General features: G+C 40.4%; 1 protein-coding gene across 4 annotated transcripts in view; it reads right to left on the minus strand.

Annotated features, from left to right (window-relative positions):
- Positions 1-24,716, minus strand: part of znf385c (zinc finger protein 385C) — a 151,644-nt gene that overhangs the window by 47,494 nt on the left and 79,434 nt on the right. Inside the window, exon 1 of one of the 4 annotated variants that reach the window (XM_026164374.1) lies at positions 8,694-9,179. The exons of the other annotated variants lie outside the window; for them this stretch is intronic. Coding sequence (XP_026020159.1) covers positions 8,694-8,703 — 10 coding nt within the window. The 5' untranslated portion in view covers positions 8,704-9,179. Of the gene's footprint in view, positions 1-8,693; positions 9,180-24,716 lie in introns of those variants that run through there. 4 annotated transcript variants of the gene reach the window in all.

A 24,716-nucleotide genomic window follows, 5' to 3' on the forward strand; every position in this document is an offset into this window, starting at 1 on the left:
CTTATCCCTACTTTTATTTTTTTCCATGTCTATTTAAGTGCTATTTATGACACTATGTTTGCACTGAAGCACCGCAGCAATTTCCTAATGTTGTAAACCTGCTCAACATTTGGCAATAAACCCCATTCTGATTCTGATTCTGATTCTAATCTGTTGGAGCCAGAACTATATGTGGGTTCTAGGGGATCAAAAACATATATTTTTCTGGATTTTTCATTGAGAAACTGTTCATTTCTTTAGTAAATGAGCAAATTTCTAAGTTCATCAGGGGATAAAATAATCTCCCCCACTCTACATGAGAGATTTTCACCTAGATGAGAGAGCAACACTGTAACACCATTACTACCACCTGCTGCACCACTCTGTGCTCCCATAACAGTGTCCAACAGCAGTATTTGATCAATCACTGGGACTGCAATCAGAGAGAGACACAATGAACTAAGCAACAGACACAAACAGAAGGATGACTTGTAGATAATATGGATCAGATGAAGACCTAATTCTCAAAAAACTAATGTGGTCCAGAGCCCAAGCAGCACAGATCTCAAGTCTCATTCTCAGCACTGTCTTCAGTGAGGCTGTGACATTTGAGGCATCAAAGGCCAATCGATATATTTGTTGTGTTAGAGAGGGGACAAGAGTGCAGCATTTGAAAACAGCTTAGACTGAGTCAAACTAATCTCCGGGCAACAAATCCACTCTGCAGCCCTAATCAATTCGTTATACGGCGTCTTCTCGAATACACATTTGCACCTATGCACAGACGCGCACGTGAGTAAGGCACTGTGATGATTAGCTTGTCCCATTTAATCATTTCCTATTAGAGACACCTGCAAGGTTGAAACAGTCTTATGTGATTACGTGTAATCACAGAAAATGTCACATTTGAATGATAAGCAGCATGAGAAGACGACATGAAACATGATGCCCTACATTTTTACACCATAGAATTATTAACTTTTCTCATGCATTTGAAAAAAAAGAAAAAAAAAAAAGCTTTTCTTGTTTAAGTCTCACAAATGTGTGAAAAAAAAAACATTCACACAAGGCTCACACATAATTATGCATATGCTGCGCAGGCATATAAATACAAGCACCCACACTGGGCTGTGGGGGGGGGAAAGCCTATCTACTGTGGATAAAAGACATCCCTTATCAGCTTCCTCATAGAGGAGCTGGGAATGAAGGCATTTACTCAAATGAAAGAGCAGCTTTTGGAGATAAGCCGAGAAAGACGAAGCCCAACTAAGCTTTCAGATTGGACTGGGCCTATAGAGGGAACAGAGGAGGACGGGAAAAAAATAGAGACGTAAAGGATGGATGGACAGACGGATGGATGATAGATGGGTGGATTGTTGATGAAGTGATGGGAGGATGGTGTAGGCTCCTTTTTGGTGATTTTAAGTGCAGTTGTGTGAGGCAGATGTGTGCATACAGAGGAGGAGTGTGTGGCTTTTGTCTGCGATAGAAGTGCTTACATAAAGAGTATTTAGAGGATGTGGGTGTAAAAGCTATTGTGTTGACCCCAGTATTTAGTCTGTGCAGGCGTGCATGTGCTTGTCTCTACCTTGTGTCTATCCCTGTGCTCAGAGCTGGCCCTGTCTGCACAGTGAGCTGGCACATCTTCTCCGCTGCACTGGGCTGTGAGCTGTGCTAGAATAACCCACTTCAAAGACACCCATTGTCACACACTAATGTGGCAAACGACAGCTAGCACCACAGAAATCAGCACACACTGAGACTGGATATTCCCTCCGAGTCTCTGCGATGGGGGAAGAAGGGTGGCGTGGGTGGGGAAGGGGGGGAGCGAGGTTTGTTCGCAAACACGCTGCTGTGCCAACATTAATCATGTAGACTCTCATAAAATCATTAGAGCTGATCATTCCCAGTCAGTCTCTCTCCATAATGGCTCGGTACTGATGACAAAAAGCAAGAATGCCAATTTCTGTAAGAAATGCAAGCCAACACAGTCACACACGGACACCTTTGTACTGTGCAAAAATATCAACATGGAGAACTGAGGCAGCTGAACTAAACAGAAGGCTTTAGATGAAGAGAGCTTTTATTTTATATGTTTTATATATAATTATGCCTGCACTTTAGTTTGATTCGTAGAAGGGAATGCAGGTGTAGTTCTGTGTGTGTGACAAAAATTTGCATACAGCATTTTTTATTTTTGTATTTTTGTACATCACAGGTTGCGAAAGTGTTGTCCCCTGTACACAGAGTCTGTTAGTTTGTATGTGTGTCACAGTGTATGCATGTGGTTTGGAGAAGTGGGTGCTTGTGAGTACAAAAAAAATGCTTACTATAAATATTGGTAACTGCATCTTGGGTGTGTGCACAGAAAATACAAACCACACAATTGGGTAATTGCATTTTGTCAATTGATTTATGTATATTCATTTGTTGTTTGTACCACAGCTGAGTTTGCTGAGTTCTACCTTTTCAGTGATTTGCTGAATACCCCCAATCCTTTTTAGCCACAAATATTTGAACATTTCCTCAAGTGTATAATTTATTTCCAGTGTTTACTATTTGCAAACATAATTGATGGAAATAAGCCTCTAACAGCGAGTGCTGATAATCTTTTTTTTAAATTTTTATTTCTGTTGAAGGGCAGTTCATCGTTTTTTATGTTTTATAGATTTGTTGTCTTTTTATGACTGAAAAAAGTCTGTAATAATTCCAGTTTTTCTGTAAATTTGTGTTTGTGCATGTGTGCATATAGGACAATGACTGGATAATAATTTCCTGCCACTGTAGTTATTATTGAGAACACTGCACTGTTAAACGCTCATGAGATGGCGTACAGTACAGGTGAAGGTCACCATCCTGACTGCTGACAAAGAGCTGGAGCAAAGATAGCCATTAGAGCTGGATCACTGCATCTTCTGTTTACACTTCCAACCATTTACACACTCGCTGCACTCTATTAAGCCCATTGGACCCCTGAGAATTGCAGATTGGTGGTCAGGGCATGAGGTTCTGATGGCTGGATTTGACTGTAAAATCGATGGCCTTTGTCTATATAACTGCACTAGCATGAGGATCAGTGGCTGTGAAAGTAACAGTCTGATTTGAAGACCTAGAAATACACATGGAACAAAGAGAGAATTGAGAAACACAGATTAGGAAAGATGTTCCATCTCCTTTTTAGGTTTTATTTCCATTATGCTCATTTATTCTCCCTGTCTTCTAATCCCCCAGTCTGTTGGTTTAAAGGCCTTTAGCTCTTCTGTCACTCATTAGAGTGAGAAGTAGAGGTAGTCACAAGTAGAGGTCAGAGCATCAAGTAGACCAGTCACCCACTTCAGCTGAAAGCTGCATTACCAGTTGAAGAATTCACAAGCTCAGAAAAATACACAAATACACACAAGCACAAAGTGCAAGTGATGTTTTGCTGTTTCTCTTCAAGGCCTCCATCTTTAGCCTCAGCACCCAGGGAATGAGAGGCTAAATGGTGAAGTTTTGGTGCAGAGTGCAGCGTGGGAACATTTCTCATGTTGTCAGAGCTCCCGCTGAGGCTCACATATGCCTACAGCTCTCAGCATCCAGAAGCCATCACTCCAGCAGGCGGGCCAATCAAACCCATGCTGTCACTTCAGTGAAATGACTTGAACTGGCACTCACACACAGGCAATTTCCCCACGGGGAGCACAGGGACAAGAAGGAGTACATACGAACCATGCGTTCAAATGCTACACACGCAAAAGAAAACACACGTAGCCCTATAATGTGCCGCAACAGAAATCAGACTTTTCCACAACAGCCTCTGTTACAATGAAAAAAATATTCCAAGAAAAAGATCTAATGAATCTAATGAAAGAACCAACCGAGGAATCTGTGTACAGCTGTGCATTCTTTGCTTTTCTCGACAACTGTTCATCCAATCTACCTGAAGCTGACTCCTGGGAGGAGGCGATAAAACAGCACCCTACCTTTTCCAAATAGTGGCTACAATGCCATTCACACTTGGAGAAGGTCTGCAGAAGCAGAGAATAACTGAAGTGTAACCAGTTGTACTAATACTGTACTCCCTGGAAAGAGAAGTGCAGAACTCTTCTGTGCTTGGGAATGATTGGCACTTGAATATACCTGTCTCTCAGATCACTGGATTTGATAGTGATTAGGCTTAGGGAACTCTGTGAATAGAGACAGGTCCAAACTTGGCCTCATTCTGCAGGTCTGCTTTGGAACAAGAAAATAGCACAACTGAAACTCCTTGTTCTTCCGCATAGGGCGGCCAGAGAAGTAACTTATCCAGGAGCTCTGCCAGCTCTCACATCAAGGCCATTTTCTCCATCTACGATGATAAGACCGTTTCCACAAGGCCAATAAAAAGGGACATGGAACTTGACTGACTGCCCAACCATACAACCACAAGTGGACTTCTTCGCTTTACCTTTTGCTTGCTCTTACACTGTAATTTGAGCGGAAAAAAAAATCACAATATTGTCTTTAATTTTGCTAAATTGGAAGTTCAAACTATTTTCAGTAGTCAAGAACAAATCACTACTGTAATAATAAATTCTTTGACCTTCAATCTTTGCTCTTTGCTGACCTCTAGCTTGTCTTAACGCTTGCGTGCACATCCGTGTATCCGTGTAGACAAAGCTTATTATGCTCCTGCAGCAGTCTGCTCAGTCATCCTGTTCTCCAACCTACCTAAACATCATTTGGTCAGAAAGATTCAGTCTCAACATCAAAATGCGCCCACTCAAATGTGTAATTTCGCTTTGATTTATGACATGCAGCATTCCTTTTATGTATCCAGTTACATTTACATTTTCTCTCAGTAATAGTGGAGATAAATCAAGAGATGCCCAGCAACGTTTGCAGGACACTTCCCTCAAGGAATTTGTTCCAGACTAAAAGTGTACTCCACTAAGTGCGACTAAAAATAGACAGTTAAAAATAATAATAATAATAAACAGCGATTATACTTCTTGCATTAATCATGACTTCACTTGACCATCTAAATGTTCAGTCTGAGACTCAGGTGTATTATGTTAGAAGTGACTAATGTAGCCTTAAACTACTAACTTACTCCAAAGCCGCACTTTCCTCATTATTAAATTTTCATCTTCAGCTTCATTGGATGTTCTGTCCAAAGACCCAGCCCTTTTATGACACATAAAGAATTCCATCAAAGACTGGAATTATTATCATTATTAATATTTTTTATTTATTTATTTCGGGGGATTTTTTACACTCTAATCTCAAAAGTCCAAACGCGCCGTGACAAAACACACTGCATTATGATTAGAATTTCTGACTCACATATGAAAACACCATATCATCACAAACTACTCTAAAAAACAGTAAACACAACAGCTTGACAATGTGCAACGACGTGAGAGTTTCTACGAGAAGAATCAGTCTTTAAATTTACACCTCATGAACTGATTTCTGCTGGGAAAGATAAAATGAGATCAAGATTAGTGACTACAGCAAAAAGCAGTATGGAGAACAAGAGTTTTGGAGTAATAACACATCCCATTGTTCCCGTTACCTGGAAGCAATGGCAGCCCGGGACATTAAAGTGAAAGATTACCTCACACAGACATCGACAACTGCATAAAAGTGGGAAAGAACTTTACTCCAGTGGATAAAACATATAAAATGCAGTAAGATGAGAAACAATAAATATGAAATAATATACTATTTGTGGCAGCACTCTTTCATTTCCACACAAGATTTTTTACATAGATGATGCAGATTAATAGGGACTGAGGTAATGAAAAATACAAAAGTCACTTTAACTACAGATTTGTCATCTGAAGTGAGGTGTTTGTTGGGCTACTAAAGTGGGTTATTTGTCTTTTCTGGGCACATGCCTGCCTGCGTGTGTGTGCACGTGTGAGAGAGAGACAGTAGGCAGAGGTGTGCTGAACAGAAGCTGGAGAGTTTCCACCTTCGTCCCTCTGGTCCGTGAGGGATGAATGAAAAGACAGGAGGCTCGGGAGATTCATCCATCATAATGAGTGATGAACACACAGACACACACACAGAAGAGCACTCACTCCGTCAGTCCAGACAGGGGCCCACAGCTGCTCTAACCAAAAAGACACAGTCGGCGTAACACACACTCGGGAAGAGCTTGTTCGTTTAATCGGCTGATGGTTTGGTGATGGCACAGATGCGTGGTTTGTGGGAAATGAACCAATGCCTTTTCATTAACCTCCTCATTTACATCCCCTCCACCTGCACCACCACTTCAAACAGCCATTGCTCCCTACTGCTTAGAAGACCCTGCAGCTTCTGCAGATCAAAACTAGAAACAAGTCCAAGTGGACACTGACACTTCAAGGTCAAGCAATACAAATGAAATTATACATTCAGCTAAAATCTGGAAATCACAAATAGTATGTTTATGAATAAATCATTCGTTTTACTTAAAAAAAATACAACTCTACTTTTAGGGTGTGGCCAGTCCACAATAAGTGGTCGCAGTCTGTAATCCTAGCCCTGTGTAATTACCCCTGATCAACCCTGGGACCCCTTTAGCTCAGATTAGCCCTGCTTCCTATGCATCCCCCACCTCAGATCCCACAGACAAAAAAAAGGTTGGAAGTGGAAGAATGTCGCCCACTCCCGAAGAAGCCTATAATCAGCTCTCCCGCAGCCCTGCAACCTGTCCCCCGCTTGTGCGGATGATGGGGGTGTTGTGGATGGATGAGTGAAGTAAGACAAAGTCAAGCCCCCACTACCAGGTCTTTTGCTCTTCAACTCAATACTGAAATATTCAATATGAAGAGAACTGTCTGTGTCAGAAGACAGCAACACAGTGACTAATAATGGCCATTGTCCAGTAAAGGCTGTTATCTGGAACTGAGAAGAAGCCACTGCCGCCAAAGCTCCCCAGTGACACCCCAACTGGCTTTTACGACGACATAATGGCCGAGAAGAAATCAGCACAGGACAAAGGCCCAAGTAGTTAGGGCTCCATTTGACAGAAGAGCAGTTCTTTATGAGCTGACTAAAAGGGCGAGTGGGAAAGAACGCTGACGAGAGAGGGAAGAAGATGGTATTTCAGTAAAACAGTTCAGTGTTGGAAGCTTTTGGTGCTCCATGGACGATAGTTTTTACTAGTGTAGGGATTAGAAGGTTGCATTTGTGACATGGAGTAAATATCTAGAGAAATGCTAATGCGGCATCCATTTGCATGAGTCATTTGCCCATGCTCCGAAGCCATTTTAAGAGCACCGAGATCGCAAATCACCACACAGTCACACTTATGGCGGGAGCCATCACATCCAGAGGTCTGACACAACACTATGAGTGTATTTCTTTTAGATCTTTGTGAACTGGATGTTTTTCCCAAATTCAGCTACATTTTCTGTTTATTTGTCTCTGAAAGTGAAATAAGGAGTACTCATAGAAGCACTGATATGCAATGCAGGAACAGTTGCATTTTGTTGAAGAAAGGTAAGACTGCACTGAGCCATGAACATGCTTTAAATCAGGATTTTAGATGAAGGACAGGGGCCCAGCAGCTTGGGTCCATTAGACATTCTTTGTTCAGCCCATACACACAAAAAATACACCTCCATTGAGATTGAGTTAATTATGCAAATGAAGTTCTCTTTTCTGGATTTAGTGGGACAGCTTTTACACTAATGCCTATGCCAATTTTATCAGATTCAATCAAAACATACTAGTAATCATCAAAGCTTTATTTTTAAGCCCCCAAAAGGTTGAGATCTTCAAACATCACTACTTGAATAGTTCAGGGTAAGCTGGTCAATTTTATTTATTAATAAAAAAATGAACAACGAGTTGTTTGAAGGCACACTGACACGTCAGGTTAATGACGTCGTTCTTCACAACGAGCTTATGATGCTTATTACCAGGAACTGGTTTACAAATGTCCACTAATTATAGTCCCCCCCCCCCCCCCCTCCCACACACACACACGCACGCACACACACACAAGCAAACGTATTTATTTTATTTATTTAGCTGATGTTTGAGAAGGTCATTTTTCTCAAACAGACTGATGTTTTGTTTTGAGTTTTTTTTTTATTTTTTATTATTACTGATGACTCGGAACGTTGTGACGTTTTAAATGAAAAAAGAACAACACCATATTAATGATAATCTACGGTGGAAGTTTTCGTGATAAAAGATACAAGTTCCATCTATGGGCCGAGAGGACTAAGGAGTGTGAGGTGTCGGTAACTCCGAACCACCCAGGACGCACACTTTTGGTTGAGCTTCATATAATCTGATAGAATAGAATAGAATAGAATTCAACTTTATTGTCATTGCACATGCACAGGTACAGGGCAACGAAATGCAGTTTGCATCCATCCAGAAGTGCTTTAGTGATATAGATATATTACAATGCGGTGATTGTTGATGCACAGTCATGTAATCGACGGCGCACAGGACATTCATGAATAAATCATAAAAAAAGAACACTTCAAATGGTCAACTTGCGAGCCCGATAAATGACTGAATCCCTGGATTTTTCATTTTTCCCGACAAGGACTTTTAGCGCGCCTGCTCCACATAGTGTGTTTGCATTAACATGCTTTAAGATCTTTTTTTACCCATCGACACTGTTGCAACGCGAAATCCTGAAACGGTTGTATTTGGAACCTTTCAGGAATCTTTCGTGTATTGCTTACTCAGCGCAGCCGCGTTATCACCGGTAAAGTGGAGAACTGTAGGTGTTTAACACTTACCGATCAGCATCGTGGCTCCAGGACCGTATCTGTGAGTCTACAGCTCGGCGTGTCACCTGCCGTGAAAACGGTAAAAAAAAAAAAAAATATATATATATATATATATATATATATATTTACGCACTTTTATCCCCAGAGAGCGAGGACAGCACGAAGGTGCGAACGGTAGGCGTACGGCACTTAAAGAAGAGCCTCGGAATGTGCTGGAGCCGATTTTAGAGGACTTGTTTCCTCTCCTGTCTTTCCAAAGACAACTCTTTTTGTCAACACTGTATCCTTTACTCCCCCGTCTTTGGTGACCAATTCCCAGGAAATCTTAGATCCTATTGATGCGCGTTCTCCTCAGTTAAAATCCTATTGCTCGTGCTGCTGCTCCGCGTGGCCTGAAGGAGGCGAGGGATAGGAGTGTGGTAGCGAAGCTGGGTGTAATTGCCTGTTTCTTCTCTCTCTCTCTCTCTTCTCTGATGTCTCTCTGAGTTCTCTCCTCCTGTCATCCTTTCCTCTCCAAAGTCCCACATCTTTCTCTCTCCTCCCCTTGGTGAGCCCCTTTAACATGACAGGGCTGCACAGAGACATGCTGCACACCTGTACAACTTGGCAACACATTAGCCATCTTGTCAAACTTACTGCTTTGTAGGTCAGCACTAGGAATGACGTTGGCTTCAGATATGTTCTGCCATGCAGCCTCAGAAAAACAAAGATAAATTAATCAATAAAATAAAGGCAGAAGCAGTAAGCAGGTCTGGATAGAAGAAGCATGACAGGTGCACGGTAAACATGAAGGGAAAGAAAAGAATATTTTCTGAGACAGGTTTCCGTTCGTGCTCTCATAAGTATGATTTGTGCGCACTTGTCAAGGCAACTGTCGTGTGTGCACTACAATGTGTGAGTGAGAGCAACGTGAGAGTGACTGCAAGTGATGGTTTCTCACAGCCGTCTCTTCTGCCAGTCTGCGCCTCCTTTGTGTCTCTTCTTGTCGATGCATCATTTGGTGAAGCTGACACATATTCGGGGATTTGAAATTGGCTGCGAGAGCGCAGAGAGCCTACTCGGAATTAAATTTCTGTTTGTTCAAATGGCGTGTTGTGTGTTATGTGTGTGTGTGTTTGTGTGTGTGTGTAAGTAGATTGTGATTTGAAGGGCCTTGGTGTAATGCTAAGCTGTCCTGGAGCTACGCCAAAGCACATCTCCCAGGGTGCTATCGGGAACTTAATTACAGCATTAAATTGCTCCCTCTCCGCCTCTCCTGCGCTTGCAGTTCACTTCCTCTTCGTTTCCATTTTCGCCCCTTTCCGCTTTTCTACTTAAACTGTATTTCTACCTAATCATATACTTTGTCTCTTCTCCCCATCTGTCTGTCTCTCTCTGTCTATATTGTTCCTCTGCTTCTAGTTTATTCAATTTGCTGCTTTGGCTGAAATGCCCACTGGTCCTTGCTGTGTTCATGTCATTGTGAAGAGGGCTTTCAGATGTTTTTTAAATTGTTCCTGACATCCGCTGTCCAAGTCAAAAATAACGTGTTCATCAGCTGTGTCTGCTGTCCATTCAAAGGGTCTAATTCAACCTTTACATTAAACTGATACTATATACATGATGCTCTTTAACAGTCAGTTTGTCATGATGCTATTAAGAGTGCTGTTCCAAAGAGTAAAGCTGCAAGTGAGAAAGTGGAGCATGGCAGCAGGGAGAGGTTGTAGTGATCAGATTGCTGATGAAGAGCTCCTTTTTAAACATGAAATATTGTCTCTGACAGAGTGTTGTGCGGGGTGTGAACTATACCTTTCTTCTCCAATCCAGGTTTCTGTTCCTTGCCATTCACAAAGGCAGCAGTAGACCCAGAGACTCTCCTTTGGGGCAGAGTAGGGGACACAGGGGCAGCTGGGCTGTTCTGTTGCCTCATGCCAACCATCAGCCTACAGGCTGCCATGCCAGAGCCTGGGCTAATTAGAAACACGGGAATCGCTCCAAGCTTTACATCAGTCAGCCTCAGCCAAGAAGATTTGTTCTAGCCTATTTGTTCCATACTGTATGTTAAGAGAAAACAATGTTTACACCTCTCTGAGGGACTAAATAAAAGTCAATTTTTCCACCGCAAAGCCTATGTGTATTTTTAATAATATATTGAGGAAAGGCTCTTTTATAATACTGTCCATTAAGGACCTTTTGCAGTGGCTTAATAATAGTTGCTCTTAGCTGCATCACAAGTCAAGTTCTAGAGTAAATCTATGAGGCTGAAAAATGAAATCGGAGCACAAGTGCCAAAAACTGCAGTCCTTCAAGAGGCCACTTGAGGCTGGCACCAAAAGTGAAACTAATCACATAGACTTCTCACCTTTACAGCTGAAATCAATATGTTTACATCTCAAATGGGGGTAGGGAGGAGGGACAATTATAATTAAAAAAAAGTTGTGCATCATTACAGGCATGGCCACTTAGATGAGGGGTGAATACAGAGAAATGTAACTCGTAGCTGTCGAGTAGGTCTTGACTAATTTGAGTCACTAATTAGACCTCTTTTTAACTACCTGAAAAATAATATTCTGGCAAGCTCCAAGATTATATTAGAACTTAAAGCTTATAATTTAGAATTTCAAGACCCCCAAAAACAAAGATAGAAAAAGCATTACATCTAAAACTGAGTCTTCCAAACAGGACCTCACAAATCAGTGAGTGATGTCACAATGTCTATGCCCTCCTTTAATATGGCCTAAAGTTGGTGTAGGTAATTATATTCAGCTTTTGAGTCCTAAAGCAATTACAGCACTACAGTGGAAACCCATGCCATGAACCTGCCAGCACACAGTTCTTGTGCTGATGTTAATGCCAGAACAGGTATAGGTGACAAGGAAGGAGTCCACACACTGAGAACTCAGTAGTTACTGAGTGAGCAACATGCTGGCTGTAAAACAGCCTGTTTCAGTTTAAGCATTGTTTTCAATTAATTGCATTCTCAAAAAAATGTTTTGCCTCACTCCCATTTCTTCTTGTTGCATGTTGAAGCTATACTCGAAACCTTCTTAACTCATTCACTGCCAGCCATTGGCAGTGAATGAGTTAAACTCATTGACTCATTCACTGCCATTGACGGCTATAGACGTCAATGGCAGTGAATGAGTTAAGATCCAACCATGCAAATTATAATTTTTTGCCACTTTTCAAGTGGTCTTAAACTTTTGATTGGGACTGTATTAGAGAGCCTGATTCACTGTGTCTGTTTTCTTCAATTGCCGTACACTGGTTTATAACATAAATTTTAATGTTTATTTCCAACATTGGTATAAGAACAATTCTAAGTCAACTGGATTCCAAGGGCATAAGCCTAAGTGAATTTATGACTACATGTAAAAGTTAGGGTGAGTTGCAGGGATTCACACCTTTGATTTAGTTCTGGCGGAGTGATCTTTACTGTGTTTGACTTGACAGGCTGTGGCATGAACCAAGAATACACTATGACTAAGTGAAAATTGTAAAATTAGCTCACTTAACTAGTGAAATTTCCATCTAAATTAAAACGAACAAAATCAAAATAGCCTCACATGGTGAAGCTTTTTCTACATGCTTAAAAAACACGATGAGGAGCACAGATACATTTCCACATGAGTGGAACTTTTTTCACATTGCCAGCATTTTCACTCATTTATGCCTAAATGGATGTAAGAACAGATGGTCTCTTAAAAATAAATACTAGATTGACTTGTCAGGATGATACAACATAAAGGAGTTTTCTTTTTCATGATTATATTGTTCAGACTTTTGAGCCATTTGACCTCCTTTGTCATTGGATCAGTGTTCAACTTGTTCATTTCAAGTTGCTACGCTATACACTGAAAAACAATGCAGGAAAAAAAAGTCTGACATTACTGTTCCTTTGTGAGTTGCGGGACAGCAAATCTGTAGTTAACACTGGTGGACTTGCTGCTGAGAGCCAAGTATCTATGGTGATGAGTGACAGATCCTGGAGAGGAGAGAAGGTCAAGCTGTCACACTTAGGTTTAATGAAATTGTGTTATCTTTCCACAATTGTGTTCTTTTGTACACCGTCTGGCTCTGTGTAAAGCCACAGATTTTTCACTGGAGTCAGTTGTGAGACTTGGCGATTTAAAGAAGAAGATCAGACATGTTGAAAAGTTTGTTTACAAGTTAAAAAAACAAAACAAAGAACACGATTGCAAAAGAAACATTTCTGCTAAATGTGACATATGCACAGAATATGAATTGTTGGCTGGTTACATTGCACGGAGGTGAGGTGGAAACTCCAGAAGAGGTGAGCAGCTTGTGATTATTATGCAGTACGTGTAAACGCTGTAGAGTGCTGACAGTGTCGCTGCAGTGGGTTGGGTGGGTGGAGAAGTGTGGGACAAAGAGCGAGTGCGTGATGAGTGATCAAGACCTGGTGGAGGAGGGGGTTAGATGTGAAATATGGAGATAAATGCTGTCACCTGACAGAATGATGGCGGTGTATCACGCCATGCAAGCCTAATATCATGTGACATCCATTTAGCCGTGGCATCTGGGCATCACTACAACATCCTCTTCTTCCTCCCTTCTTCACATTCACCACAAATATCACAACTTCCATTAGTTATTAACAGATGGCAACAAACAGCAAGAAAGTCTCTGATGGGAAGTTCATCTAGTCTCTCAACAGCAGCCTGATCAATACCTGTCAACGCCTGACAGCCTTGTAATGTCCACCTTTTTGTTTTCCAATATGCGGCGGGGATGTGAGAGTGCGATAAGAATGGCACCGCTGTTTTTTGATGAGTTGTTTGTATAAATCTATGAAAGCATGAGGACGAGAGCTTGGGAGTGTGATTTACTAAGAAAAACAAATGCTTTTTCGCAGCCCTTGAGGTTAATGGATATGATGCATAGCTGCAGATTATCTTCTTTATTCTGTACAGAAGTCATTTTTTCTGTAATTTACTGGACAGCACAACAAGAAGTGCAATCAAATCTAACCACAGCCATGCTGTTTTATGATCCCAAATACATGCCAGAGCGTAATGAGTGACAGGCTAATTAATGAAAAAGAAAAGAAGTTAGCTCTGCCTCTCTTTCTCTAGTGTTCCAAGCCATCGGCCTCCTCAATTAGAGCTTTCTCTGCCAACCTGCTGCTGAGGCTTGAATAGGTAATGGCTGGCAGCAGCAGAGGAGGCTAACAGCCATCGCTTTCTCTTTCTAAACTAACAATAGTCCTCTCCTCTCTCATTCCCTTCCTCCACAAACAGTTTTCACTCTCCCCCTTTCTCCTTAATCATAAACTTTATCTCTTACTCGTTCTCTCATCTCGCACGCGCTCCTCTTTGAAAGCCTGACACTAAGCTCTCACTTTTTAAATTGACATCCATGGATCTCCCTCTTTCTCAATCCCTCTGTCAATTTGCTTACTTCAATAGCATTTTTTTTCCCTCTTCACTATCTCTCACTAGACCCAAATCTCTTTCACGCCCTCTTTCTCTAACAAACAAACAAATGAATTGAAGAGCACTGGAAAGGAACATCCTCAGAGCGTAACGGCCATGCCGGCTACCTGACTGACTGACTGAAAGAGAAACCAACTAAGTGACAGAAAGACTGACAGCAGGTTGAAGGAACACTGAGAAGGTAGACTGTGAGGCGCTAAAGTAATTTAAAAATGGGCGGACAAGAAAGACAGATGCTGATGGGTGACAGTGTAAGATGCCCAGTCCCATAAAAGCACCTGAAGGCAAGTCTAAGAGCGGGCATTAAAGGAGAAGAGACCAAGTGTCAAGTTATTAGCTTGTTGTTCAGCTCACTGATGAGCTTCCCAGCTTGTGTCTCTATGTCCCTTATTAACATATACTGATTTGAATGACTAGCAAAAAGAGAAAACAAGCAAATTACATAAATTATACGACTACATGCAAACCCCGGGATTTAAAATACAATTTAAAATCACCCCAAAAATGAAAAACAGATACTAATAAGAGCACAAGTTTTTTTCAACAACATGCTGTGTGGTTCACCTTATCTGTCTTGATAAGGAAATGTGTTGTCATCATGGAGTGTCATATAAAAATGCTTAGTTAGCTCCCATCTGTGTTGTCCTTTGCAGCCATTCTTGATGCTGCAAAGGATTGCACCTGGGAATATTGTGCTGCCATCAGATAACAGTTCTGGTTTTAAGACCTGCAGTGTCTGCATGAGGTGCTGGAGAGGTGGCTGTGCAGATTTGTCAGCCTGGAAGGTTGTCAGCCTGTTTTGGACCTCTATGTTTAGTTTTCATTTCACCTGCTGACTCCTTTTGTTTTTCACTTCATATTTACTCACTAGTTAGGTTTGTGCACATGGACACACCTTGCACATTAATGATGGCACAATGTTAACTTTGAAAAAACTGCATTATTGATGCCCCAGAAATGAAATATGTTAATATTTCTATTTTTTTAAATAAAGCAATTCTAATTGTTCTTTGACTCTTAAATGTGTTGATTAATTTTGGGGGTCAATAATTAGCCATTACTAAAAAGTAAAAGGTAAATTTGTTTAAGGAAATTTTATGCATCTTTTATGTTTTATAAAAGAGTAACAAGCCATTGGTAATAACATTTGACCAGGTTGTAAAAAAAAAAAAATCTATTTGGCTAGTTTTTATCCAGCTCATTAATTCATCATTTAATTCACCATCCCTTACTTTCTGTAAAAGGGAGATCCAGCGCATCAGACAAAAGTACACTTATTAATAACTTATTGCTGCACCATTTACAACATGTATAATCTATCATATGTGAAGTGGTGAATGTTGCAGAAATAAGTTAATAATACATGTATTTTGGATTAATAGGCTGAAGATCCTTTACACAAACTAGGTGGTCATATTGATGAATTAAACAGCAGCAGTAAAGACTACAGAAGTAATGCAGCTAGAGGACATACAGTAAATTAATTATTAATTTTCCACAGCCTTCAAACCCAGAATGTCTTTAACAGAATGGCTTACAACAGCTATATAAAGAATTAATGAATGATTTATAAACCATTAACCTCCTAGGACCTGGCGTCCACATATGTGGACATCACATTTTGGATTATTTAGACCAAAATACTCAATTTTGCTCTACAAGGGCCTGATATCCACTTACGAGGACATTATACTGCTACTGTTCTAATGAAATTTTAAACGAATGTCCTCATATGTGGATCTCATTTTTCTTAGAAGCAAAAATTAGGTAAAAAATAAATAAATCTGGTAATTCTTTATTTTTACATTCATCGGGTCCCAATCAGCCCAAATATCAAAGAGAAATTAAAAATGCATGCCGTGGAAGAGTTCGCGTCTTAGGAGGTTAATAGAATAGCAACTTATTGAACGGCTTGTAAAATGTGCTGCCCAGAAAATGACATCATTCTCACAACTGTAATATTATAAGCTAGGATCATGAGTTTTGTTTGTGACCAAGATTTTTCTTGTTTACATGATAACATCTGGATTCACCAGACTTCCCTTTTTCCATTAGCAAAGGATGGCAAGTTGCTTTGCAAGATACATTTACATAAACTCCTCTAAAAATAAACATAGCTCCTCATATCTGTTATATCTAACAATATTTCTTGTTTGAAGTTTCCACTGTAATGAGAACATTAGAAACAGTAACATCTGTCTGGTACTAAATCATATTCTTACTGTATATCACCTGGTGTCACTCAACATATTGGCTGCTGGGGTGTTTCTTTAAAAAAAAAAAAAGTAGCACATAGTGTCAAATATCTAGATCATATGCGTTAACCCAGAGGAGAGAGAGGCTGACAGCCCAGTATGACACTGCAAAGTGTGTGTGTGTGTGTGTGTGTGTGTGTGTGTGTTGTGCTTGTAAGCTCTGCCACCTGCACATTCCAACTCATCACAACAGGAGAGAAGACGTCCCATTTAGCATCACTGTCACATACAGTTTCACAGACAGACAAACACAAGAAGAGAGAGGAAGAGTATGTATGTGAGTGTGTGAGAGGGAAAGAGAGATCGTGGTGTGAGGGGAAGATGGCTTCCCTAACATAAATAAATCATCAGTGTGTTTCGTCGCCTTGGCTGGGTTCACAAGTGGAAGATGAAGGAGCGTAACAGTGAGGGGGAGGAGGAGCTGAAAAAGAGGGAAACCGATAAAGAGGGAAACTGCTAGGTGAGGGGAACAGCAGGCAGGTGGGAATCCTGATGTCTCAGGTGGAACAGAAAATGTCTACTGTCAAACTGATGTAATTGCTGCCAAGAATAACAGGACACGTCGGGGGTCCATGTGTAAATTCATGCATACAGCTATATAATACAGTCCAAACTACTCCATGTGAATTTAAACATCTCTGCTGTCTCTAAAACACAGGTAGGAAGATACTTATTGAATGTCTCATTGGAAATGTAGATCTAAACCCAGGCATATGAATTTAATCTTTAAGGCAGTTTTCTTCTCTTAAAGTGTGTTATTCATACTATCCAGCACTGCTCTGTCTTTATAGTATCTGTGAATGAAGATTTTGGTGTATGTGCACTCGCTAGCCACTCGTTAGGTATGAATGGCGAAGAAAAGCTATTTAAATGATTTTGAATGTGGCAAAATATGTTGGGGTCAGGCAGGCTTGACGGGAAATGTTGATCTGCTGAGATTTTCTCACACAGTAAGTCTTCAGTGACTTGACCCTGTTTACCAACATTTTGGCACATGATAAAGTGATAGATGAGTCCTGATTTTCCATTAGGAAAAACATCAGCTTTGCAAAAACATTTAGGATTTTAATTCTATTACACTAATCAAAATTTAATAAGCAGACCTCAATAAAGTCTAATATAATAATGGCCTCAAATACATAACCCATTTTGGTTTTTCATTTGATTTTCCTCTTAATAAGCAAACACTCTGCCCAAGACTAACAATGATAATTTTATGTTGGTGGTAATTGAAATTTTTCATCTCCAAACAAACAGTCTGTTACCTTTAACATTAAACTATCCTGGCATTTTTATTTGCCATTTTTTAAGCAGACACATGTCAGTTACAGCACATTTACAACTACAGCTAAATCCAAAGTAGGTAACTGTTTACTTGCTTCTTTCGTCTTTATTATATTTTCATACTTCATATCTGACTCATTTTTTTACAGGGTAAGTTTTATATCATTTTGCTCCCAAGGCCAACTAGAGTGACTCATGCTATGCAAAGAATGGATAATGCTCGATTGTACTTTTATTCCCTAATTGCTGCCTAGGTACTCCAAACTGTAATTAGAGGGGGTCATACATTTGAACAATCGTTTCAGAGTTAGTTCAGCTGTGTTGCCACCACTTAAGAAAGAATTTGAAGGAGAACAGTGTTGCATGTTTGATGATATTTAGCACAGTTCAGCCACTCTCAACCATATATTCTTTAATTTACACTGTATAGATATATACATACTTAAATCACTTGAAGAAGAATTACAGTGACATTGGTCAAGCAGACTGAGAGTGAACAAAGGGGCATCTTCTGCTTTAATGTTCCAGGCTACAATTACACACAAAGACTACATGAAGGCAAAAATCAGTCTCTTATTCATTACCATTAGAGTGACTCCAGGATGAATATTACCACATATTAGACTCCTACTGTATTGTTTTTGCAGTATTGTTCATGAAAGAGAAAGCGAGAGAGAAAAAACCCAGTCTACATAAACATGTTATTTTGATTTTTTTTATTAGATTAGTTTTTCTGGTTTTGTCACGGCTACAAAAACAATTTGTCCCCTTTATATAGCTCTACTAAACATTGAATTATAGCTGCTAACAAAACACTTGGTTGTCTGAGTATTGAGGCATAGAAAATAAAGGTTTGAAAAGTATCTGTATTTGGGGGGCAAAACTCAGAAAATATATTTGTACACTTTTTTAGCATTCACCTTGAAAGTTGGCTTGTCTTTGGGTTCAATAAATAATACAATGAAGCAGTCAGTGAAAGCCTGTGTGCTTGTTGAGTCAGATAAAGGACATGCTTTACGTAGGAGAGTCATTACAATGGCAGAATGCTGCTTTGTATAGTGAAGATAAGGCTATTCAGAGTTAAAAGCACAGGCTTTCACATAATAAATGTGGCTAGTGGCCATCCTCACACTAAACAAGGTCAACTTGGCTTTTATTGAGGTAAAGTGGGAAAAAAGGAAGTGATTAAACAACGTCAGGTAAACCACTTGTTTATTCATATAATAGGAATTGAACTAGTATTTTATATATGCAGTATGATGAACAAATGTTTGTGTGAAAATGTTTTTACACTTGGAGCCACTATAGAGACAAATGCGATATATATATATATAGATATAGAGACAACATTTACATTGTTGTGTTTACACATCAACAACAGAGAACTACAAAGAAAAAAAAAACGAAGCCAGTCTTGCCATTTTGTGCAATTTATAAAATTTGACAGTACAGCAGCAGACCATCATATAAAGGATGGAAAGAGCAGCAAAGAAAGGAAAAACAGCTATGCCTCGAGATGCAGTTGAATCTTAGAGATGTGAAAGGATATTGAAGGTGAGAGGGGAAAGTAATCCATCGTGAGGCATGTGAAGAGCCACAGAAAATGCAGTGGAAACACTGGGATTTTGCTTTCCTCCCAAAAGATGAGAGCATCTGACGCACCTGATGGTAGTCCTGGAAAATCTGTAAAATAGGACCCATAAAATTGAAAGACTGCAAGGGTTTGGACCTTGGAAAAAAACTGTCACGGTCTGCGAGAGTGTGTTTGGTGGATCCAGGTGCGGACACAGACGCAGGAGGCAAAACTTTTGCTAAGCTCAAAGTGAGCCTTTAATCAGGGCTGATGGAGAAGGCAAAATAACAAACCATAAACTATGGGAATGACAAAACTATGAACCTAAACTGGGAGTAACTAAAGGCTATGAACGAAGACCAGGAATGATCTATGACGAAGTACTGTGGACAGACTATGAACACGACATGAAAAACTGTGAACGAGATCTCAGTACTGGCACATGAAGGTGCAGGGAAACATGACTGGAGAAAGTGACTATGAACATGTCCAATACCGAATCTTGCAGGCTAGAATCATGACGTGCAGCTAGAATAACAGGGTGCATGAACAGACGATGTGACACAGACTGAATGAAACACAGAGACTAAATACCCACAAGGATGATTAGGGGAAGTGGCTACACATGGGAGCACAGCTGACACACATAAACCTAATGACAGGACAGGGGAAGTGAAACTAAATACAATGAACAAAGAACACTGGACTCTTTCAAAATAAAACAGGAAACATGGAGATTAAACATGACAGCAACCTAGAAATTCACCAGCTCAAAAATGAATACAAAAATACATAAAACTCAAACACTGGGTCACACGACCCAGTATCGTGACAAAAACTGTATATGAGTGCTGCAAGACGCTCGCTCTGTTTTTCTTTCTGCTCGTAGAAATGACTCCTTTACAGGGACACAGTCTGTCTAATTCTATCCACCTGAAATATTTATTCTCATACATCACAAATTTTTTTGCTTCATATTTAAAGAAAATTATAAGACGTTATGTGACCAGTGTATCAGCCTCTAATTCAGATTGTTATTTGATTTTTCTTTTTTAAACCTCTTTGGTTGTTCTATTACAAAACATAAACATGCCAATCATAAACCTTGTTGCATATGTGCCTGGTCACTCATTTGGCTCTTGTATCTCCTTAGCAACGCATTGTTTGTCCATTGTATGCATATACATATGCATATCCAGGCCGGGTTAGTTTCCAGCTAATCGTGCCCTTACATGCCTCACGGGTTCTCAGTGTTGATGTCAACAAGGTAAGCAGCTTTCAAGTCACACATATCAGACAAGACAGAAAATAAGAGAGGAAATTGAAACTGACTGCATAGTTTTGAGGGACATTTTTTGAAAAAGCAAAATCGTTACAAAAGTCTAATCTCTAGTGCCTTTAAAGACTTAATGAAGACAAACTGCATGACATAGAGGCTTAGAAGGTCTTCTATTCTTATTTTCCTTTATTTAGTTATGAGATGTGATATGAATCACACAAGAAACACTTGAAATAATTTTCATATATTTCTGACTTTATAAAATACAATTTTTAATAAGTAATTTTAATACAGTCAGACAATCTAAAAATGCAACTGAGAAAAAATGGTAACACATGACTGAAAGAACATGTGGCGAAGTTGGCTTGAACATCTATGAGCTGCTTTCACTTGATAAACGACTTGTTACAATGTGTATTTCCACAGCCTTACTGGAAGGCAGGCTGCTCTCGCTGACTATTCTAGTCTTGCTTGGACCCACAATGTGTGTATTTTTGTGTCTGTCTCCATGTTTGTGTCTGTTTGTCTGCATTTGTGTTTCAGAGCAGCTGAAGCATGTGGCGTGAAAGACAATGGCACAAACCTAAAGGTCTAGAGCCAGGCATGCTGAGATTCATTTCCCTGCCATTCAGCCAGATAAAATATCACAGCAATCATGGCCTGCACCCAGTATCACTGTGTGTCTACGTGTATGTGTACACATCTATTTAAGTATGTCTGTATGAAATTTGTCTATATATGTGTGTGTGTGCAAAGGTGTTGTGTGTTTTGTCAGTCTTGTGCCAAGTGAGGCTTCTGCAGCTGCTATTGTGAGGACGCATCGCCTCGTTGCCTTCCTGTTTTTCCATCCCATCCAACACCCCCAGACCCGCCTATGCCTGTATGGCAGGTCACATGGGCGCTCTGGGTGGTTTCACATCCCATCATTTCCTGTGACTGACTGTCGGGGCACATCAGGGTGCCACGCGAGTCTAATGCTGATGAGCTGAGACAGCTCTATTCTGACTGGGAGGGGTCTAGTGGACCAAGCACAATCTGCAAGCACCACCCCCTCCTCCATGTACACACACACACACACACACACACACACACACACACACACACACACACACACACAAGTAAACAAACACACAGACTTACTGAAGAGAGCAAACTACATAGCAACAGTCTGCTAGCACCACCGTGCAAATTCAGTGTGTATGCATGCGTAACTGTGTCACTACAGTACAAGCATGAATCACACCAGAAAGCCTAATACTAACTATATTTTTGTGGTAGGAATTATGATGTATATACCATTAATATGATAATATATGCCTACAAACGCATAAAATAAATCAAATCACAGCACTTCATTTACTGTTTGGTTGGTGAAGACTACTTGTCTACGAGACAGGGCGAGGCCATCCAAGGCAACTAACAGACAGACATAAATCAAGGACAAGAGCCACAAAGAGGGTCAGTGTTAGGCAATGAATGAACAATCTGTGTCACAGGAAAATCCTGTTTCATATTGTGAAGTGGATTGGAGGAGGCGATGGCCTGTTATGTGCACTATGTCACACGTACACCTGCACACCATCTGTGCATGCATGTGTAAAAGCAAGTGCGTGTGCTGACGTGGACCCGTGCGCACCTCTAGCTTGCGTGGACTCGCAGTCACAGAGATTCAGAACAGACACGCACCTGGGCCGTGTGCATGCACGGAGACAGATGTGGTATATATGATAAAATGCCTGTTAAAGAGATTAAAGGAAGACAGACAACGTGTCAGGATAAAGAGCAGGGGCCAACAAGGAGAAACAGAATGAAAAAGGGTTTGACAGAAACAGGCTAACAGTGTAAAGAAGAAGGGAGCACAGGAGAGCCTGACAGACAGAAAAGTTCGAATAATAGTGACAGCAGTGACAGGGAGTCAATGTGATGGTGAGACAATAAACAGATAGACGTGTTCTGTCACGGGGAGAGAGGCTGAGGGAGAAGAGCGAGAAACACTGGCCTTACAAGCCCCTGCTACACTCTTGTTTTTACAATGGAGAGAGAGACAAAAAAAAACTCTAAAGCTCACTTTAGAAAATCATCCCCTTCTCACATAAAGCTCAGTAATTTTCTTCCATTGATTATTGATTAATTGGCTCGAAGAGAATAGAGTAACAAACTTACATTGAAGCGCTTGCATCGATTCATTTTCATTCTTTCTGTTGCTTCAGAGCCTTTCATGTCCTGTATAACCCCTCAGGCTGTGCACCAAATGAAAAAAATCGCTTACAACCTTGAACAGCTGCAAGTCTGTCCATTTTAAACACTGCTAATCCACTTTATATATTAAAGACTAATTATATGTGGACATGAACTGAACATTGACCGGGGCAATATAACAGTCTTCATAGTCTGCAACACAAAACCCCAGATAAGCATGTATAAAAATACAAAAAGATGATGCAAAAAGAATTCCTGTGTCAACTGAAAATTCATGACTGCATGAAAAAAAATAAACATGGAGTTTAGAATCAGTGTCAGCATCAGTTTTTGAAGGAGTTCCACGTATTGTTCCTCTGAAAGAAACAGTATCTGTCTAATGATGGTTTTTGAAAGAGGACTGTACATTTTCCAATAACTCTAACAGAAGCTACTGAGCCAAGAACCCCGAGAGGTTTAACAAAATCACTGAGCACCAAAGGAGCTCAATGACTCCTTAATAAGGCATTTACAGATATAGTAAATCTAACAGATGTCTCATAATGGATGATTCAGCTGACTATATTCAATGAAAATGTTTTATAGCATTTCATATGTATAGAATTTATTCTCTACAAAATCTGCACCTGGCATTTATAATACAGTTAAAGCCAGGGAAAGAGTTCTGTTATGGAAACTCAGCCAACTACTAAGGTTAAGCAACTCAACTGTTGAGTTGCTCAAGCTGGCAGTTGGCTACAAAATTCCCACCCATCTCTGCCTCTCCTGAATTCAACTCTTGAAAATGCATAAAATATGCCTCAAATATGAAACCATATATTTACTGTTAAACACACTTATGGTGTAAATGAAATCAGAGTTTTCTATGCACCCGTTCTGTTTTGTTCTCTACTTCGATACCCCTAACATTTTATCCATCATGCCAAATTTCCAACTTAACATGCTGCAGAGATTGCAAATAAATTTAGCCCATAACGCAACATGACAGGGTCAATGTGGGTGACATGGCTCTTTATCCCCCCTGTCTTGCTACAGTTGATCTGTGTAAAAGTTAAACCAACTATTTTCTCAGATGGGAATTCATCACACAGAATCTGACCAATGAAGTGTATTCACTCAGAGACCTTGATTTAAAAATGTTTGTGAACTCAGAGTGTACACACAGGGCATCTTTTATAAAACTAAGGATTGATGTTTTATGCTCTATATTGTGCAAGCTGTGAATACTCAGACTGTGTGCTCAATGTAAGGAGTGACCAGTTGGGACACTGAGAGGCCAGGAGAGATTAAAACTGTATTTCTCCACCAGCTTTTCAGACCCTTCCTCACCTCTGACGCTGTTAGAAAGCAGGAGACGACGACACGGTCATCAGCAGCCTGTTCGGAAGAGCGTCTGTTTAAACTGGCTGGTCAGAAAATGAATGGTGCAGTCAGGCACTGTGAGCCGTAGTGACACACTGTACACAGCAACAATCGCCACACTGCAGTGAGGCATCTGCCAGCCATATAAAATCCTGACAAGCCAGGATGAAAGAGGAAATGGAGAAGCTGCTTTCTGGAGAATGGCTCAAATCATTTTCATGTCAGTGTGCGTGTCAGTTCGAGCTGAGAAGAATGGCGGTAGGGTAGGCGAGAAACTCTTGTTCTGATAGTGTGTCCTGACATAGAGCTGCACAATGTCTTCATCTTTTAAGCAGCTGGAAGTCATTTCTGTGATTGTGGCACTGGAAGCAGAATGGATGGAGAAGAAGGGATTGGGGGATCGGTACATAACTGAAAACAGCTTTTTTAAAACTCTCCTCTTTAGTTTGTCGTGGAGACTATTCTGGTCTGGGGCACTGAGGGTAGAGTGCAGACATTTTTCACCCCACATGCCTGCTTGACACAGAAACACATAGACATGGGAAAAACACACAAAGTAAACTTGGTTTCGCACGCAACAGAGAGCTTTTTTCCACAGTTTAATCCAAAATACTGACAAATTCCTGGGTCAAACTGAACTTAACA

Source organism: Astatotilapia calliptera, chromosome 4, assembly GCF_900246225.1.
Source record: "Astatotilapia calliptera chromosome 4, fAstCal1.2, whole genome shotgun sequence".
NCBI classification, from domain to species: domain Eukaryota; kingdom Metazoa; phylum Chordata; class Actinopteri; order Cichliformes; family Cichlidae; genus Astatotilapia; species Astatotilapia calliptera.